The 20,000-nt window shown below is 42.3% G+C and overlaps 1 protein-coding gene across 1 annotated transcript in view; it reads right to left on the bottom strand.

Moving 5' to 3' along the window:
- LOC138372436 (uncharacterized) overlaps positions 1 to 20,000 on the bottom strand; it is an 86,330-nt gene that overhangs the window by 57,030 nt on the left and 9,300 nt on the right. Inside the window, exon 2 of the mRNA XM_069337921.1 lies at positions 19,259 to 19,329. Within this exon, the coding sequence (XP_069194022.1) occupies positions 19,259 to 19,264 (6 nt within the window). The 5' untranslated portion in view covers positions 19,265 to 19,329. The remainder of the gene's footprint in view (positions 1 to 19,258; positions 19,330 to 20,000) is intronic.

Raw genomic sequence — 20,000 nt, forward strand, 5'->3', positions numbered from 1 at the left:
TATAAATAATTAGATATAGTATCAAAAACCAAGAAGGAGCACTGAAGAGGACAAACGAGTCCTATAAAGAACTGAAGATAAGCCTCACCGGAAGCTGCCAGACGTTCCAATAATATGGGAAGTATCGAAGACCTCCCCAAACCTTTGAGATCCTAGAGAAGCAAACAAAATCATGAAGGCTCATATGGGCCTAGCAATATCCGAGACCAATGGTCATGCAGGATCCTGATACGAGAAGAACAAGACTGTGACATGATGGAGAATACATGTCCAAGTTAAGAAGGGTGAGAAAGTGGCGAAAAGTACCCACCGGCAGGACGGAACCGACTGACCCGAAGGGATATGGAACCGAACCCAGGGAGGGGTCGACGCCCAAAAAACTTGTAAGCAGAGGAGGAAAAGGAAAACCCTACTCCCCGTAACGGCAAGCCCTGCTCAAGATTGGAAAACCCCCGGCAGGGTCCAATGGGGCCCAAAACTCCCAAGGCAACTCCTCCCCAACCCTAGGAATCTTCACATCAGGCCCCGGGAGCGAGTCATCCACCAAAGCCCCTTCCTCACAAGAAAATGCCGGAAAAACAGGATGAGAGGGGGCCCATTGGTCAGACCCCGGTACTACAGCTGGAGGAACCGACTCGAATGCCTCCATCGACTCCCTGGAAGGGGCAACCCCTGACACTGCCCGAGTAGCAGAAACCTCTAAACCCTGCCCCAACTACGAAGCCCTCAGATGCTTCGGAGCAGGAAGCAAGGGAAGGGGGGGGGGCAGAATGAACCACAGCAGGGGCTGAACGAAGGGGTGCGGACTGAATCAAGGTCGAAGCGACCAACAACCCCAAGTCCGGGTCACTATAAGCAAAACAGGGCAACCTTGGGGGCATCCGGGGAAGCAACTAACGAAGCATGCAACACCTCACCCCTCTGTGCCCGAAGAAAATCATCATCAGAGTGGGTGAATTGAGTCACAAACAAGCAACAGTGCTTGCAGGACTCAGGGTCGAAGGTGTCACTAACCCAACAGGCAGCATGACGGTGGCAAACACAATGAGCGTTGCCCTGAGACAAGGGGACAGAGCAACCCTCAAACGTGCACAAAGTGAGAGGAGACCCAGGGTCACATCCATCGGACCCGTGCACCTCCTCGGGAACTCCCGGGGCCCTTACACTGGTATCGCTAAGGGTAAGCCCAGGCGGGGTACTGCTAACCGGCACCTAACAAGTCTACCAAACAAACTGCAAAAGCTGAACAACCGGGACGTATCCACGTATGGGGGCGAAACAAGGGGTACCACCAGACACAAGAAGTCAACACCCTAACTAACAGGGGCTAGGGACACAAAGGCAGACCCCCTACCAGGCTAAAACACAAAAAAGAAAAACCCTGCAAAAGGATAACATACCCAAGAGGAACAGAGACGGCTGCTGTAATAGGTGAAAATTAGCTGCGCAGTACCCCGCGCCCCACCAGTGCAAAAAACTACCACTTACCCCAAGGTAAAGAAAAGAGGAAAACCCTCAACACTCGGGGTGGTCAATTACCAAGCAGCAAAAGACTATAGAGGTAGACCCTAATGTGACTTGTAACCCCAAACCCCAAGGGCAGTACTTACAGGGCACTCAAGGAAGGTAACCCTAAGCACATGCAGCCCGAGTACCTGTGAATATTACTCCCAGCTCACAATCCACAGTAAGAGCAGTACTGAACAACAAGCACAGCACAGCAAGAGAATCCAGAGCTGGAGCCACCCGACCGTGCCACTATCTGCTTGATACCTGCTTGATGGGGTTCTGGGAGTTGTTCTACTCCCCAAGCCCGGCCCGAGGCCAGGCTCGACTTGTGAGAGTATGGTCCACCAGGCTGTTGCTTGGAGCGGTCCACAGGCCTACATACCCACCACAGCCCGGCTGATCTGGAATTTCTCTTAGAAAACAGTCCAGTTTTCTCTTGAAGATGTCCACGATTGTTCCGGCAATATTTCTTATGCTCGCTGGGAGGACGTTGAACAACCGCGGACCTCTGAACTTCATAGTGTTCTCTGATTGTGCCTATGGCACCTCTGTTCTTCACTGGTTCAATCTTGCATTTTCTTCCATATCGTTCACTTTAGTACATTGTTATTTTACAGTGTAGATTTGGGACATGGCCCTCCAGTATTTTCCATGTGTATATTATTTGGTATCTCTCTCGTTTCCTTTCTACAGAGTACATTTGGAGAGCTTTTAGACGATCCCAATAATTTATCTCGTCTATGCGTGCCGTATATGTTCTCTGTATTCCCTCTATTTCAGCAATCTCTTCTGCTCTGAAGGGGTAAGTGAGTACTGAGCAGTACTCGAGATGGGACAACACAAGTGACTTGAAGAGTACAACCATTGTGATGGGATCCCTGGATTTGAAAGTTCTCGTAATCCATCCTATCATTTTTCTGGCTGACGCAATATTTGCTTGGTTATGCTCCCTAAACGTTAGATCGTCGGACATCATTATTCCCAAATCCTTGACAAGCTGTTTTTCTACTATGGGAAGATTCGATTGTGTTTTGTACCCTGTATTATGTTTCAGATCCTCATTTTTGCCGTACCTGAGTACCTGAAATTTATCACTGTTAAACATCATGTTATTTTCTGCTGCCCAATCGAAAACTTTGTTGACATCTGCTTGTAATTTTTCAATGTCTTCAGCAGAGGTAATTTTCATGCTGATTTTTGTGTCATCTGCAAAGGATGACACGAAGATGTGACGTGTGTTTTTGTCTATATCTGATATGAGAATAATGAACAGTAGCGGTGCAAGGACTGTACCTCGAGGTACAGAGCTTTTAACTTTGCTTGGACTCGATTTTATTTGATTGACTGTTACTCTTTGTGTTCTGTTCGACAGGAAATTGAGTATCCAGCGTCCTACTTTTCCAGTTATTCCCTTTGACCTCATTTTGTGTGCTATCACCCCATGGTCACATTTGTCGAACGCCTTTGCAAAGTCTGTGTATACAACATCTGCATTTTGCTTTTCTTCTAGAGCTTCTGTGATTTTGTCATAGTGGTTGAGTAACTGTGACAGACAGGATCTTCCTGTTCTAAATCCATGTTGTCCTGGGTTGTGCAACTCATTGTTTTCCATAAAACTAGAAATTTGATTCCTAATCACTCTTTCAAGCACTTTTATTATGTGTGATGTTAGTGCAACTGGCCTATAATTTTTTGCCAAGGCTTTACTCCCCCCCCCCCTTCCCTTGTGCAAAGGAGCTATATTTGCAGATTTAAGTGCTGCTGGTATCTCCCCTGTATCTAGGTTCTTTCTCCATATTATGCTGAGTGCTCGTGCTACTGGTACTTTACATTCCTTTATGAATATATCATGGCGTGGTATCGGTGAACGGTTCTGGTTTCCTGCCTCAGGTAGAAGAGGAGGTCGATGATGATGACCTCTGGTGGGTTGCGTATCGAGATCAATGCCATCTAGGTTGTGGCTTCAATTTACAATGTCAATTTCCCGGTTAAAGGGTGTTATCCTAGGGCCACCTAGTATACTGTCTGTCTAGCTAAGGACGTTTTATCTTCACAGAGGTGACAAGGGCGACGATGGCGTCGTGGAGGGCAGTTCACCTTGGGCAGGACTAAGTGGCCGCCGTCGGTAAGAGCAGCATGTTAGCTGCTGATGTATGCAGTGTTGTATGGCCTGACATACCCGGGATTGGCCAGAAAGAGTTACGAGACGACAGGACAATGGTGCGTCTGTTGAGAAGTGCTGCTAGTGAGCGACTAGAGACTTCTGCCAGGGTGCTAGCTACCCCTGTATGTGACTATATGAGATCCCTGTCAGTGTGTTGCTGAAACCCTCTGCCAGTGTGTATCTGGAGAGTGGAGATGGGGTATTGGCACATCGTGAAGATACGTTGTGTGTGGACTGGCCCCATTGTGAAGGTGAACTCGCCAGTGGTTTGCCATTAGGTGTGGACGAAGTGTACCTGGTGTCACGGTAATCTCTCTAGGAAGAGACCGGCCGAAACAAGCAGTTAAAGTGAGCCGGTTCCTAGTTATCGACGATACCAGCGCCACCTGGACGGCTGTCGTTCCATATAAATAGAAGCCAGCCGCCACCATGATTCAGATTACTCCTGAGTGCTCTACTGCAAAGATCTGTTGGCATATCTCGGTGTGGTAACAGGTTTATGCAGTCTAGCTCATAGTATTTTAGCACCATATTTTATTTGCACATTAACTTAACATAAATTTGATTGTTCATATTGTTTGTTTTGCACATGTTGTATTAGAGCCAAGCCTGGATATTATTTTTTGTTTTGTAATTTGTTTGTCATTTTTATTAAGTAAAATATTTTTAAATGTTTTTTCTGTCTTATCCTACAGTTACCTCAGTGAAGACAAATACCAGTCTTAACTTTTTTTTTGCTTTTTGTTTGTTATGTGACTGGCATTCTATCTGCCCTACCTACCTTGAGGCTACCTTGAGGTGCTTCCGGGGCTTAGTGTCCCCGCGGCCCGGTCGTCGACCAGGCCTCCTGGTTGCTGGACTGATCAACCAGGCTGTTAGACGCGGCTGCTCGCAGCCTGACGTATGAGTCACAGCCTGGTTGATCAGGTATCCTTTGGAGGTGCTTATCCAGTTCTCTCTTGAACACTGTGAGGGGTTTGCCAGTTATGCCCCTTATGTGTAGTGGAAGCGTGTTGAACAGTCTCGGGCCTCTGATGTTGATAGTTCTCTCTTGAACACTGTGAGGGGTCGGCCAGTTATGCCCCTTATGTGTAGTGGAAGCGTGTTGAACAGTCTCGGGCCTCTGATGTTGATAGAGTTCTCTCTCAGAGTACCTGTTGCACCTCTGCTTTTCAACGGGGGTATTCTGCACGTCCTGCCATGTCTTCTGGTCTCATGTGGTGTTATTTCTGTGTGCAGGTTTGGGACCAGCCCCTCAATTATTTTCCACGTGTAAATTATTATGTATCTCTCCCGCCTGCGCTCAAGGGAGTACAGATTTAGGCTCTTTAGTCGGTCCCAGTAATTTAGATGTTTTACTGAGTGGATTCTAGCAGTAAAGGATCTCTGCACGCTCTCTAGGTCAGCAATTTCTCCAGCATTGAAAGGGGCTGTCATTGTGCAGCAGTACTCCACTCTAGATAGCACAAGCGTTTTGAAAAGTATCATCATCGGTATAGCATCTCTAGTGTGAAAAGTTCTTGTTATCCAACCTGTCATTTTTCTTGCAGTTGTGACGGCTACTTTATTGTGTTCTTTAAAGGTAAGGTCTTCCGACATGAGTACACCCAGGTCCTTTACATTGCCTTTTCGTTCTATGTTATGATTTGCCTGCGTTTTGTACGTGGTTTCTGTTTTTATATTTTCAATTTTTCCGTAGCGCATGAGCTGAAACTTATCCTCGTTGAATACCATATTATTTTCTGTAGCCCATAGAAAGACCTGATCTACATCTGATTGGAGGTTTGCCGTGTCCTCTATGTTGCCAACTCTCATGAAAATCCTAGTGTCATCTGCAAAGGATGATACAGTGCTATAGGTTGTGTTCTGGTCTATGTCCGATATGAGGATGAGAAAAAGTACTGGAGCAAGCACAGTACCCTGGGGGACTGAGCTCTTCACGGTTGATGGGCTGGATTTTATTTTGTTGGCTATTACACATTGGGTTCTGTCAGTCAGGAAATTGTAGATCCATCTGCCTATTTTCCCGGTAATTCCTTTTGAACGCATTTTATGTGCAATAACACCATGGTCACATTTATCAAAAGCTTTTGCGAAATCTGTGTAAATTACATCAGCGTTTTGTTTGTCTTCCATAGCATCTAATGCCATATCATAGTGGTCCAGCAACTGCGACAGGCAAGAGCGCCCTGTTCTGAAACCATGTTGTCCGGGGTTATGGAGATGCTGTGATTCCATGTATTTTGTGATCTTACTTCTTAGCACTCTCTCAAAAATTTTTATGATGTGCGATGTTAGTGCTATCGGTCTGTAATTTTTTGCCTCTGCCTTATTTCCTCCTTTATGGAGTGGTGCTATCTCTGCTGTTTTTAGTATGTCAGGGATAACGCCAGTATCTAGACTTTGTCTCCACAGAATGTGAAGGGCCTGCGATAGTGGTTTTTTACAGTTCTTGATGAATATGGAGTTCCAAGAATCCGGGCCTGGTGCAGAGTGCATAGACATACTGTTTATGGCTTCTTCAAAATCTAGTGGGGATAGGGCGACGTCTGATATGTGATTTGATGTTGGTATCATATCCATGAAAAATTCATTTGGGTTATCAATCTTTAGTGCATTTAATGGCTCACTGAAAACAGAGTCGTACTGCTTCCTCAGTAACTCGCTCATTTCTTTGTTGTCATCTGTGAAAGTTCCATCTCCCTTTCGCAGGGGCCCGATACTAGATGTGGTTTTTGATCTTGATTTTGCATAGGAGAAAAAATATTTCGGATTTCTCTCTATTTCACTGATGGCATTTTGCTCTCTTTGCCTCTCCTGGGTTTTGTATGATTCTTGTAGCTTGAGTTCAATTGTTTCTATTTCTCTACCTAACCTTCTTCGCCGTTCTTGAGATAGGGTGCGACTCTCAAGTTGTTCCGCGATTCGTTTTCTTCGCCTATATAGGGAACGACGTTCCCGTTCCAATCTGCATCTCTTTCTCTTTTTTCTTAGGGGTATGCGGTTTGAACATATTTCTAGTGCTACTGAGCTTATTTTTTCCAGGCACTGGTTCAGGTTTGCATTTCCTAGCTGTTCTTCCCAGTTTATTTCTGTGAAGTCCTGGTTTATTTGCTCCCAGTTTATCCGTTTATTATTGAAGTTGAATTTGCTGAAATCTCCTCCACCGGGAATCTGGACTGGTTTTGAAGGTCCATTTCCCATGGTTGTCAGAACTTCAATTAAGTTGTGATCTGAGTAACAGGTATTTGTAATCATTATGTTCCCGATCAACTCATCATTATTAGTGAAAATGAGGTCCAGCGTGTTCTCCTTCCTAGTTGGTTCTACTATTTGCTGGTTTAAGGCAAACCTATCGCACATCCGTAGCAGGTCATTTGCATGTGCCTGCTCATTTAGGCTACTTCCTGGTATTCTTTCTGATATTACTGTATTAGCCAGGTGCTTCCATTTCAGGTGCCGTAGGTTGAAGTCCCCAAGCAGGATGATGTTCGGAGCTGGATTTGTGAGGTTTTCCAAGCAGTGCTCTATTTTCATTAGTTGGTCTTTAAACTGCTGAGGGTTTGCCTCCGGTGACTTATATACAAGGACAACAACTACATTTAGGATCTCTATTTTGACTATCAGCACTTCCACCATATCATTTGAGGTGTTTAGCAGCTCAGTACAGATGAGTGTGTCTTTGATGTAGAGGCTGACCCCACCCTAAAGCCGGTGTTTCCTATCACATCTGAAGAGATTTGAAGCCCTAGAGAGACTACACTAACATCCATTTTTCTCGTCATACTGGAAAATGGATTCGCCAGGATTCCAAGAACACTGCTGATGTATTGTGTCCTGAGTGAAAGACACTATTGTAAATACGTGTAGTAATACTTTATTATAATATATATATAGTGGTGAAGGTATTTATATATTGGTGAAGGTGTAAGTGTGTATTGTTCATCCACTCCCCCCCTTTATTCTTTGCACTACTACTTACCACAACCAGTACTTGAATGCTTATCACCAACTTGAGGTTGGATATAGATGAAGAGGTTATAACAGCAAGAACCCGGTTACTGGCCCAAAGTGGCAGTAACAGTAAATATTCGTAATAATGCAAATTGGACACTGGGATTCATTAATCGAAGCGTTAGTAACAAGACACCTGGTGTTGTTCTTCAGCTATATCTTGCTCTGGTTAGGCCCTATTTAGATTATGCAGTTCAGTTTTGGTCACCGTACTTTAGAATGGATATAAATTCACTTCGACGTGTCCAACGTAAGATGACAAAGTTAATCCTCCAAATTAGAAACCTGTCGTATGAAGAAAGATTAATAAAGCGTAAATTGCATTCACTGGAAAGGCGAAGAGTTAGGGGTGACATGATAGAGGCTTACAAGTGGATGAATGGACATAATAATGGAGATATTAATAGGGTATTAAAAGTATCAACATAAGACAGAACACAAAACAGTGGGGTATAAATTGGATAAGTTTGGATTTAGGAAAGACCTGGGTGAATACTGGTTCGGTAATAGGGTTGTTGATTTGTGGAGCCAATTACCGCGTAATGTGGTGGAGGTGGGGTCACCTTGTTTATTTCAAATGTGGGTTGGACATGTATATGATTGGGATTGGGTTGTTTTAAATAGGAGATACCTCGTATGGGCCAATAGGCCTTCTGTAGTTACCTTTATTCGTATGTTCTTAAGTTGTAAAATAAATGCACTGTGGGTTAAATCTTTACATGTGGGTTTTACTGAACAACTCCTGATTATTTTACACTTATTAACTATGGGAACACACGATTACGTTACAAAATTGTTGAGAATGAGTGATACTCTTCACCAAACATAAACATGAGGGATGAATTGACTATTGGTCCCACACAAATCTTTCTTTAATGTCTACCAGGCGGGGTTTTGCTGCCCCAGCAACACGCTGCGACAAGCGGCAGCGTATCATGCAGCCAGAGGACAATGACGACAGTGTTCCCTCTACATCAGGTGTAGGTGGTAGGCCTACGATACGCAGAACAGCCTCATCTCCTTCCATACCTACACACAGCTCAAGCACAAGACGACGGAGCCGTGTTTTTGGTGCTCGTGGAGGTGTTGGCGCCAAAACCAAACCCACAGGTTTGCTTGTGTGGGAGGATTGTGACACATTACTCCCACAAATACCAACTTTTGAAGGTACCGATACTGGAATGACATCATTATTCCGTATACAGGTGACGATATGACTGAAATAGACTATTTCTTGGCATATATCGATAATGAATTCATGACCCATCTTGTGACTGAGACAAACAGATAAGCTCACAGCCTCAAAAACGCCGGCATTTTACCTGCCTCTCACCTGACACAATGGAAGGACTCCACAATTGACGAAATGTACGTGTTTCTCGCAGCGAACATGATGATGAAATACCACGAAACACGTCATCCAGGATTATTGGAGCAAAGACTGCCTTGTTCCATCCCCAGTGTTCAACAGATACATGTCACGTGATAGGTTCCTGTTGATTCTCAGGTGCCTGCTCTTTGAAAATAATGCAAATGAGGAAAGACACGACAGACTTTAGAAGGTGCGGAAGGTTTTCAGTGACATGAGAGGCAAGTTCTGTCACTATTTTGTACTAGGACAGAATGTAATGATTGATGAATCGCTTGTACTCTTCAAGGGGCGACTTGCGTTCAAGCAGTACATCCCATCAAAGCGGTACTGATTTGGACTAAAGTTTTTCATGCTATGCGACTGTGAAACTAGTATCGTCATGTACATGATTCTGTATTCAGGTGCAGACGTCGACATACCAGTTAAAGATCCACGCGGGTTCTCCGGCAGTGTCGTAAAAACCCTCATGGAACCGTTGCTGAACAGGGGGCATATCCTGTTCACCGACAACTACTATACAAGGCCTTTGTTGACCAGATACCTCCTTGCCCACAACACTGGCATATGTGGCACTGTGAAGGCCCACAGGAGGGAAATGCCAGTGTCTGGCATTGGTATTTCAGTGGGTGATTGCCGGTTGCGTAAGTGTGACAATACGTTATCAGTGCGGTGGAGGGACAGATGTAAGGTGAATATGCTGACAACAATTCACACTGTGCCATGTTGGACAGTGGCAAAGTCCACTTTCAAGTGCGCTTCCCCATGTATAAACCAGACTGTGTCATAGACTATAACGTGAACATGCGCCTCGTCGATAAATGAGACATGATGCTTGGTGCAGTGGAGTGCGTGTGCAAGTCTGTGAAGTGGACGAAAAAGTTCTCCCACCTAATAGATGTTGCAGTGCTCAACTGCTTCAATATGTACCTGGTAAAATCTGGCAGGGAACCGTCAATACGTACATTCAGTGCTGGTGTTGTGTCACAGCTGCTAGTAAAGTATGGCAAGGAGGGCTCCGTTGCACTGTGTGGGGTGCAAGCAACATTGCCACACACAGCTCCAGACAAACTGTGGGATAACGAGAACTTCGGAGTACACATGCTCGAGTATATGCCAGGCTCACATCACGGGAGAAGGGTAAACATGCGTGTATAGTATGCAGGAACACTACCCGCAGAGAACAAAAGCGAAGATGCATCAGTACCTGGTGCGTGGAGTGAAAGGTGCCACTGTGCCCCGTTGGCTGTTTCGCAGCATATCACACATTCACAGAGTACTGAATGTGTTTATGGTGTATGTATATAGTGTGTGATACTGTATAGTGTGTATACAGAGTGTAAATATAAATATATTATCATGATACATTGCAAATATGTGCAGGATAAGTGAACACTTTTGTGATGCACGTAACAGTGTTTACGAACAGTACAGATGTTCTACTGCCATAATATAGTGTACTTGCTCATTATACATAGGATTGGCATGTAAAAACAAATAAATTATATTTGGAACTATGCACAAAAAATTAAAAAATATATATTCGCGGCAGCGCGCACATCCTGCCCCGGGAGTGTACGCAATGGGCAAACGGGGAATGATGACGTCAAGCACCAACTTACGGACCCCATAGCAGCCAAAGTACAATTTAGAATTTCTGTTACTATACCAATATTCAGGGAAGTGTTTTTGACACTTTGAAAACAAAAAATAATTTTGTCCAGAGAATTTATTTCGTGCGCACTGGTGGTGTCATATTTGGAAGCCGAGCAGTTGAGGGGTTAAACTTTAAGTACATCAGTGTCTCCAGCCCATACATGTCTGTTTCTATTGCTTACCCTTATCCAGCTTGTCTTATTACCATATGATATTACTGTACTACAATCTTAAGAGATTACTGAATTTTTAATTTGATTAATTATCTGTATCCTATTTATTAATTATTTTGAATCCGAATCTATATATTTATTCATAATCTTAATTTAATTGTCTAATTCTCATTTTGTTTTCCTCTCTTTTTTTTGGCCTGTTTATATTACATAGACTTGCCCAGCTTGTAATATTACCATATGATTTATGGTAATATTACCATATTACCAATATTATTCTAATTCTTAACTTAGCTAATTATTTGTATTCTAGTAGATTAATTATTTGAATCTTAATTTGTTTACTTATGAAATCTTAATTTGATTAATTATCTAACTTCCCAGTTCTATTGTTTATTATTTTTAATATTATATCTGCTAAATTTTATTACTTAATTATCTCCTGAATAATATTTGCAATCACTTCTCTACTCTTGCTTTTTTTTTTCAAATACAGTGCATTCTCACGCTAACGAACTCCATTCTAACGAATTTCCAGTCTGAACGAATTGCATTCGGCACTAAATGTTCAGTGGAACATACAAATGTTCATTTGTGTTGTTCCACTGATGGTGATGACCTAGTCCGGCATGGCAGGGCAGGTGAGAGCTGTGTACTGTAGTACACAGCTCTCACCTGCACAGCTAATAGTGTAGTATGATATATTTATATAATAAAATATGTGAACTATCGCTATACTCAAAAGTATCATGTACATAGTGATTCAGTTATTATGTTCATTAACCACTGCACTGCTCTGCATTAAAATATGCAGCCCGTCCTCCAAACAAAGATCCAAAAGTGATTCCATCCACCCGCCAAACCCCCTGTTTATGAATGAAAAGCGGTTTACACACGACTCACAACTGATTTCGTTCGAACACTTCCGGAACAAGTGCTTCACTGACGAGTTTTGTTCGAACCACAACGCTATAAATGCTTCACCCACGTACTACAAATGCAAATAATCGCCAACCGAACCTAAACACCTAACCTAACCTAACCTATGCCTATATATGCACAATATGCTAATATATTATAACATTAATTTATATTTGAGAAAATTCTTGTTTTGAATGAACAGCAAGTTAAAATTTATGAATGCGTCTGTGGGGGCGACCGCTGGATGTAATGGACTTGAGTCGAGGACGGGTTGAAATATGACACCCCTGTGGTGCGCCAAAAATAAATTCTTTCCCAAAATTTTTTGTTTCTTCTTATATTGTTAAAATGAAGCCTCTGATTACGGGAAACATAAAAAAAAATATTGTATGTGACATACTTTAGCTGTGATGGAGCTGGGAAGTTGAGCAAATTACGGGTGGTGAGCGATGGAGTGCTCGGGTTCACTTGACCCCGCCACCCCATAGGACAGCAGTTACCGCGAAAATAAAGTTTCATAATTACTGTATTTTGATGTTTCTCATTCGTTTTTTCTCTGCTTTTTGCTGTAATATATTTTCAAAAGTGTGTAATTTGTGGAATTTGTATAGTTCAATGTGTGGAACATTTCTTTGCTCAAATTATGGGGCTCATGTATGTGACATATATATTATATATTCTACGATAAATCAGTAGTTTTTGCTGTTATTACTATATATACATACATTGTATATACCTATCTACATATGTGTTCACTATAACGAACCACTAAGTTGGTATTGTGAGCTCAAAAAACAAAAGAGGGCTGCCACACCCAGCCAGCCCTCACTCCTTCAACACCATACTCACCAACATTCCTCCTCCCACAATACTTATTGTGGGAGGAGAAGTCGCACAGTAAACGATGCTAGGAAACAACGCTACCTCCCTCACCAAAATGGCTTCTCTCAACATACTACTTTTGCTGTTATTACACTACCTTGGTTACCTTGAGGTGCTTCCGGGGCTTAGTGTCCCCGCGGCCCGGTCGTCGACTAGGCCTCCTGGTTGCTGAACTGATCAACCAGGCTGTTAGACGCGGCTGTTCGCAGCCTGATGTATGAGTCACAGCCTGGTTGATCATGTATCCTTTGGAGGTGCTTATCCAGTTCTCTCTTGAACACTGTGAGGGGTCGGCCAGTTATGCCCCTTATGTGTAGTGGAAGCGTGTTGAACAGTCTCGGGCCTCTGATGTTGATAGAGTTCTCTCTCAGAGTACCTGTTGCACCTCTGCTTTTCAACGGGGGTATTCTGCACATCCTGCCATGTCTTCTGGTCTCATGTGATGTTATTTCTGTGTGCAGGTTTGGGACCAGCCCCTCTAATATTTTCCACGTGTAAATTATTATGTATCTCTCCCGCCTGCACTCAAGGGAGTACAGATTTAGGCTCTTTAGTCGGTCCAAGTAATTTAGATGTTTTACTGAGTGGATTCTAGCAGTCAAGGATCTCTGCACGCTCTCCAGGTCACCAATTTCTCCAGCTTTGAAAGGGGCTGTCATTGTGCAGCAGTATTCCACTCTAGAAAGCACAAGCATTTTGAAAAGTATCATCATCGGTATAGCATCTCTAGTGTGAAAAGTTCTTGTTATCCAACCTGTCATTTTTCTTGCAGTTGTGACGGCTACTTTATTGTGTTCTTTAAAGGTAAGGTCTTCCGACATGAGTACACCCAGATGCTTTACATTGCCTTTTCGTTCTATGTTATGATTTGCCTGAGTTTTGTACGTGGTTTCTGTTTTTATATTTTCAATTTTTCCATAGCGCATGAGCTGGAACTTATCCTCATTAAACACCATATTATTTTCTGTAGCCCATAGAAAGACCTGATCTACATCTGATTGGAGGTTTGCCGTGTCCTCTATGTTGCGAACTCTCATGAAAATCCTAGCGTCATCTGCAAAGGATGATACACTCTATACATACACGTTATATATAAGTACTCCATCTGTGTTCACCATAGCAAACCACTAAGTTGGTATGGTGAGTTCAAAAAACAAGCCAGCCCTGCCACACCCCAACCATTTCTCGCACTTTCTTACAGTCAATATTGACTTATTTAATACGTGCATATGTGACATACTAAACATACTAGTTTACCTTGAAAAGCTTCATAGAAAACACTGACCTTACCTAACCTTCTTAGTATGTTAAGATAAGCATCTTATTTCTTCGTAATTGCAATTATTACTTAACCTATACCTATAATAGGTTAAGTAATACTTATTACAATTATTACTTAACCTATACTTATAATAGGTTATATAAACATGTTATATAAAAGTATCTACACGTTTTGTTCACCGTAACAACAACTAAGCTGATATGATGTCCAAACAACATAATGGCAACAAAAAACTGCTTGACAAGTCACACAGCAGAAGATGCTACCTTCCTCACCAAAATGGTTCCTCCCATTATACTCTTTTGCTGTTATACACTATATACACACGTTATATTTAAGTATCAACATTTGTGTTCACCATAACGAACTACTAAGCTGGTATGATGAGTCCAGACAATACCATGTTGCCACACAACCAGCAGGCAACGCCTCCTCTCCCTCCCTCCTCACCAAGATTACTCCTTCCACCATACTACTCACATCGCTAATTCTCACCACAATCCTGCTATTATCAGAATCCTGGTCACTATATCCTGTAGAGGAATAATTTTCCACATGGTTTTTATTTTCTAAGGAACCTTAGAAGTCGTTTATAGATTCTTACATGGATGAAATAATGGCAGTGTGCTGTGGCTAGTGCTGTGAACATCTTGAACAGCATTGATTCACTGATATCTGAACATTGTACAGTCTCTATCACAGTCAGGCTCTTCTGTAATACTATCATGGCTAAATAATACCAGTTATATATATATATTTTAACATTTTTAGGTGATGCTGTGGTAACAAGCTGAACAAAAGTGCCTTTAGCTCATAGTGTGAGCGCCAGCCTTAGTTGCTCACTCAGTACTGAGGCTCTCATACCCGGAATGTTGCCCATGATTTTTTTTTATATGGCGTCTGTTTACGAAAGCCCCGAGGAAGCTGATGTCAATCCCATGTAGCAGCGAGAGCTTTGAATGCTATGCTATACCTACGAGCGCCCTGAGACGCCTTGCGCACCACCAATCTAGAGCCTCAAGGTGCATTGTGCAGTGCAGTGCTTAAACAATAAAAAAATATTTATACTGTTATTACACTATATGCACATATTATGCAAAAGTATCTACATTTGTGCTCACCATAACGAATACTATCATCACAAATAATGGCAGTTACATATATATTTTGACATTTTTAGGCGATGCTGTGATCACAAGTTTAAACCGTACACCAGGTGTACACCTGGTGCCGCTGAGACGAAACAGCGACATCACGGCGAGGAATCGTTGCACACCGTGGACCAGGAGCTGAAGCCTGTCTACACAAAGTACGGGTGCTACGTGAACGTGAGGTAAAATCACGTGAACATGAGGGTCTTGATTCCTCATGTGGTGCCATGCAGCGGCGCTTGGCTGGGCGAGACGCTGCTGACGCGACAAAATTTTGCTTGGTACAGTAACACCACTGGCACAAGCGACAGGCGTGGTAATACTATGCTCTGAATCCACTTCATTAAAACCAGAAAGAGAGTCACCTTCCTCTGACTCGTTGCCCAAAATATCCTCATACTCTAAATAAGCACAAGAACTGTGTGGTCGTGGGTGAATTGGAGTAGACACTGGGCGAGCCGGCACTGGTAAGCGTGTAGGCCTCGCCATGGGAGGAGACTGTATCTCATATTCACTGTCTGTGCTACTATCATCGGTCATTTGTGTGTAGTCCTTATCAATGTCAGTCATCAAAATCACTTTCCTCATCATCAGAAAAAAAATCACTAGTTATTTGCTCTTGGGTAAGTGATCGTGTGGTGCGTGCCTCTGAGGCATTTGGCCATGCGCTCGCCATGGTGACTGCTGGGTAACTGAGGCCTCCCATACATTAGTGGCGAGAGCTGGATTTTTGTACAAAATGGCGGCTGTTTACTATAGCCCCTGGACAGGGTATGGCCCCCCCCCTACCCCACTGGCCATTCAAATGTTATGTGATACTCCATCACGTCATATGATGTGTTGCGCACTTTTGCATAACTTACTCAACACGTAATATGACATGTTGTGCAGTTTAACAGTTAATACATTTACCATCACTAGTTAATGACAACATCATAATTAAGGGACCCAGTGCATGTGGAGGCTTTTCCAAATATGAAAAATAGTGAAAAATTTCTAAAAATCTTCTTTTATTTGGCATCAGTGTCATGAAAATTTCATCCCAATATGTTAAAAAATGGATTTTTTACAATTTATTTTTTTATAAATGTGTGCGCATCTGGCGGCAACCTGTTCTGATAACAAAAATAACACCTCCTATTATCTGGAAATCAGGAATAAAGAGATGCAAGCACCTGTCCGACACCCAAAGAAAATGAGTAGTAGTAAAGAGGGTCGACAAAGTGGATATGGCACTGGTGTCACCTAAAGGGCCAGATTTCACACATAATAATGAGTTAGTATGTTATTATGCTGTATTCTACTATGCATCATATAAATACATTACCCAATGGAAATATTTCTTATGCCCCTTTATACAAAAAGACAACTACTTTTTTTTTTTTAATTTTTTTCCCTTTTGTTTCTATGTGGATTTTGTTGTGACTTTTACATCTTGGAGAATACATACCCGGCACTAAGCATGTGAAGTTTGAACAAAATTGGTCAACATGTTAATCATCACCACATGGCTAAAGTTGTGACTTTGATTATTTTTGGCAGATTTATTTGCAGACTTCAAACACTATTCTCTTTGTCCATTTAGCTTGCATTCATGAATGAGGACCAGATGAGAGCCTTATCACTAATAAATGGGTAATAAAGTTATTGCAATATATATATATATATATATATATATATATATATATATATATATATATATATATATATATATGTTTCGTTATATCATAAGACCATAAGAATGAAAGTAACTGCAGAAGGCCTTTTGGCCCATATAAGGCCGTTCCTATTTATATCCACCCAATCTCATTTATTTATATGTCTAACCTACTGTTAGACAGTTAACCCTCAAACCGCGCATATCATATATAAATGATATCAGTGACAAAACCGAAACCGCGCACATCATTTATATATGATTTCTTGTCTAGCGCTATAATTTAAACGCCCCGCCTGGGATAGGGGCAGCTATAGTACAGCCACGACCGATAGTTGCCAGATGCCACCTAGAAAAAAAATCCAGGCCAACATTCTTGGGTGTGAGAGCATCAGTATTGAGCAAGCCACCAAGGCTGGCGCACGCAGCACGAGCTCACAGCACCGCTGTTCAGCTTGTGACCACAGCATCGCCTACAAATACCATAATATAAATGATACTGCTATTATTTAGCAGTGATAGTATTACTGAAGCCCCCTGACTGTGATAAAACTGACCAGGATTCTGATAATAGCAGGATTGTGGTGATATTTAGGGCTGTGCTCCATGGAGGGAGGAGTAAGGCTGTGGAGGGAGGGTTGTGGCATAGTCTTCTGACTGTGTGTGGCCACCATTTATTGACTGCACTCACCATACCAGCTTAGTGGTTCGCCATGGTGAACACAAATGTAGATATATATATAACGTGTGTATAGTGTGAGATAACAGCAAGAGGAGTAGGTTGGGAGCCGCCATTTTGGATAGGTAGATACTTATATATAATGTGTGTATATAGCGTAATAACACCACAAACAATATTGTTGGAGGAGAAATATTAGTGCGTCTGGCCTTGAGGGCGGCCGCCGATCAGCTGACTGTGTGAGTAGCTACGTCTTCGTGTCTTTACTCACCATAAAAGCTTAGATGTACAGTTATTATGAACAAAAATGTAAATACTTATATATAACGTCTGTGTATAGTGAATAAATGCAAAAACAGTATTGTGGGAGGAGAATGAGGGTGAGTGAGGTGTTGTTGAAGGAGGGAGTGGCAGCGAGTGGCTCGCTGGTGTGTGGCGGTCACTCCTCGTTGCTTTTCGACTCACAAGACCAACTTAGTAGTTGGTTATGGTGAACAAAACATGCAGATACTTATATATAACCTGTGTATATAGTGTAACAACAGCAAAACTATTTGTTTATTGTTTGATATGAGCATAATAATTGAATCACTAATATGCACACCATAATTTTGAGTACAGCGATGGTTCACACATTTTATTATATAAATATGCCACAATTCACTGTGTGGAATAATATTACTGCAAAAAAACTAAGAAAAAATCAATCAGAGACATTGAAATAATTAGGTAATAATATATTTGTGGCAACTGCCGTCTGACAGCTCGGGCGGAGTAGACCTCGTCTGGCGAAGGCTCTGCCAACGCCCCTTTTTTGCCACACTCCCTACCCTATTGCGGCTAAAATATGCCACCTACGATTTTTTTGTTATTTTTTCCGTGATCAGGAACAAAAATGAACACTTCTATAAGACGAAAGAATTTTTTGGATTTTTTTTGTTGCACCTGTGGGTGTGAATTCCATTTGGGCCCCTAGCGGTTTGATGGTTAAGGGGCCCAGTGTCTGTTCTTCAATTATCCCTATATTTTTTTTTTTGGGGGGGGGAGGGGAGCGAAATTTTTCATGACTTCATTTCAACACATATTGACCTACAACTTTTACATATTCGAGTACAAATGCCAAGCAATCTTAATTATAACCTAAAAGATATGTCATAAATTAGAAGTACTATATTCATTGTCGAGAACTTTAAATGCCTTTTTCAATGTGAAAAACATTTTCATCTTTGAGACTTAATAAAAAATTCAGTTTCTGACCGATTCTCATAATTTTTACATATTATGTGCAAAGTTCTTAGTGATAAGGTTCCTAGTGAATCCTAGAAATATTTTGCGTATAAATTTGGCACATATTTGGATGGCCCCATTCAAAAAATGTTTTACAGTAAACTATACTCCAAAACAATAATTTTCTCACTAGCAATTGAACGTTGTAAGCCATTCTGAGACCATAATGAATAAAATAACAATTGGTGACATTGTAAAATATTTATAGTAATATGATATTGTGATTTTTTTGTTTACTTTTTTCGTTCATGTTGTGATGTTGATTTATAAGGAACAATTAGAGCATTTGCCATGAGGATTATGCACAAAACAAATTGAGTGTGTATAAGGAAGTTTTGGTGCCCCATGCACCAGGCCCGTTAATACACTCGTCATCACTGGTAAATGACAACACCAACATTAATACACTAGTTAATGAAAATATCTTGATTAATACACTCACATTCACTGGTTATTGACATCAACATGATAAACACACACACTGGTAGTACAGTAAGAATAAAATTGTCCTTACCATCATTAATGGGCAGAAGTTGTGTTTGCTATCGTCCTGGGTAGCCGAGCAGAGACTGGAAGCAGTATTACCTATTAAGGCAAAATAAAACAAATTTAAGGTTTCTATGACTAAAATTTTCCCACCAAAACATAGTAAATGTTTAGAAAAATTAAATAATTTTTTTTAGGTATTGTGCTTTGAGCAAAAGTAAGGAGGATGGGCAGGAGTAAGGAGGATGGGCAGGAGTAAGGAGGGTGGGCAGGAGTAAGGAGGATGGGCAGGAGTAAGGAGGATGGGCAGGAGTAAGGAGGATGGGCAGGAGTAAGGAGGATGGGCAGGAGTAAGGAGGATGGGCAGGAGTAAGGAGGGTGGGCAGGAGTAAGGAGGATGGGCAGGAGTAAGGAGGATGGGCAGGAGTAAGGAGGATGGGCAGGAGTAAGGAGGGTGGGCAGGAGTAAGGAGGATGGGCAGGAGTAAGGAGGATGGGCAGGAGTAAGGAGGATGGGCAGGAGTAAGGAGGGTGGGCAGGAGTAAGGAGGGTGGGAAGGAGTAAGGAGGGTGGGCAGGAGTAAGGAGGATGGGCAGGAGTAAGGAGGGTGGGCAGGAGTAAGGAGGGTGGGCAGGAGTAAGGAGGATGGGCAGGAGTAAGGAGGATGGGCAGGAGTAAGGAGGATGGGCAGGAGTAAGGAGGGTGGGCAGGAGTAAGGAGGATGGGAAGGAGTAAGGAGGGTGGGCAAGAGTAAGGAGGGTGGGCAAGAGT

Source organism: Procambarus clarkii, chromosome 38 (assembly GCF_040958095.1).
Source record: "Procambarus clarkii isolate CNS0578487 chromosome 38, FALCON_Pclarkii_2.0, whole genome shotgun sequence".
NCBI classification, from domain to species: domain Eukaryota; kingdom Metazoa; phylum Arthropoda; class Malacostraca; order Decapoda; family Cambaridae; genus Procambarus; species Procambarus clarkii.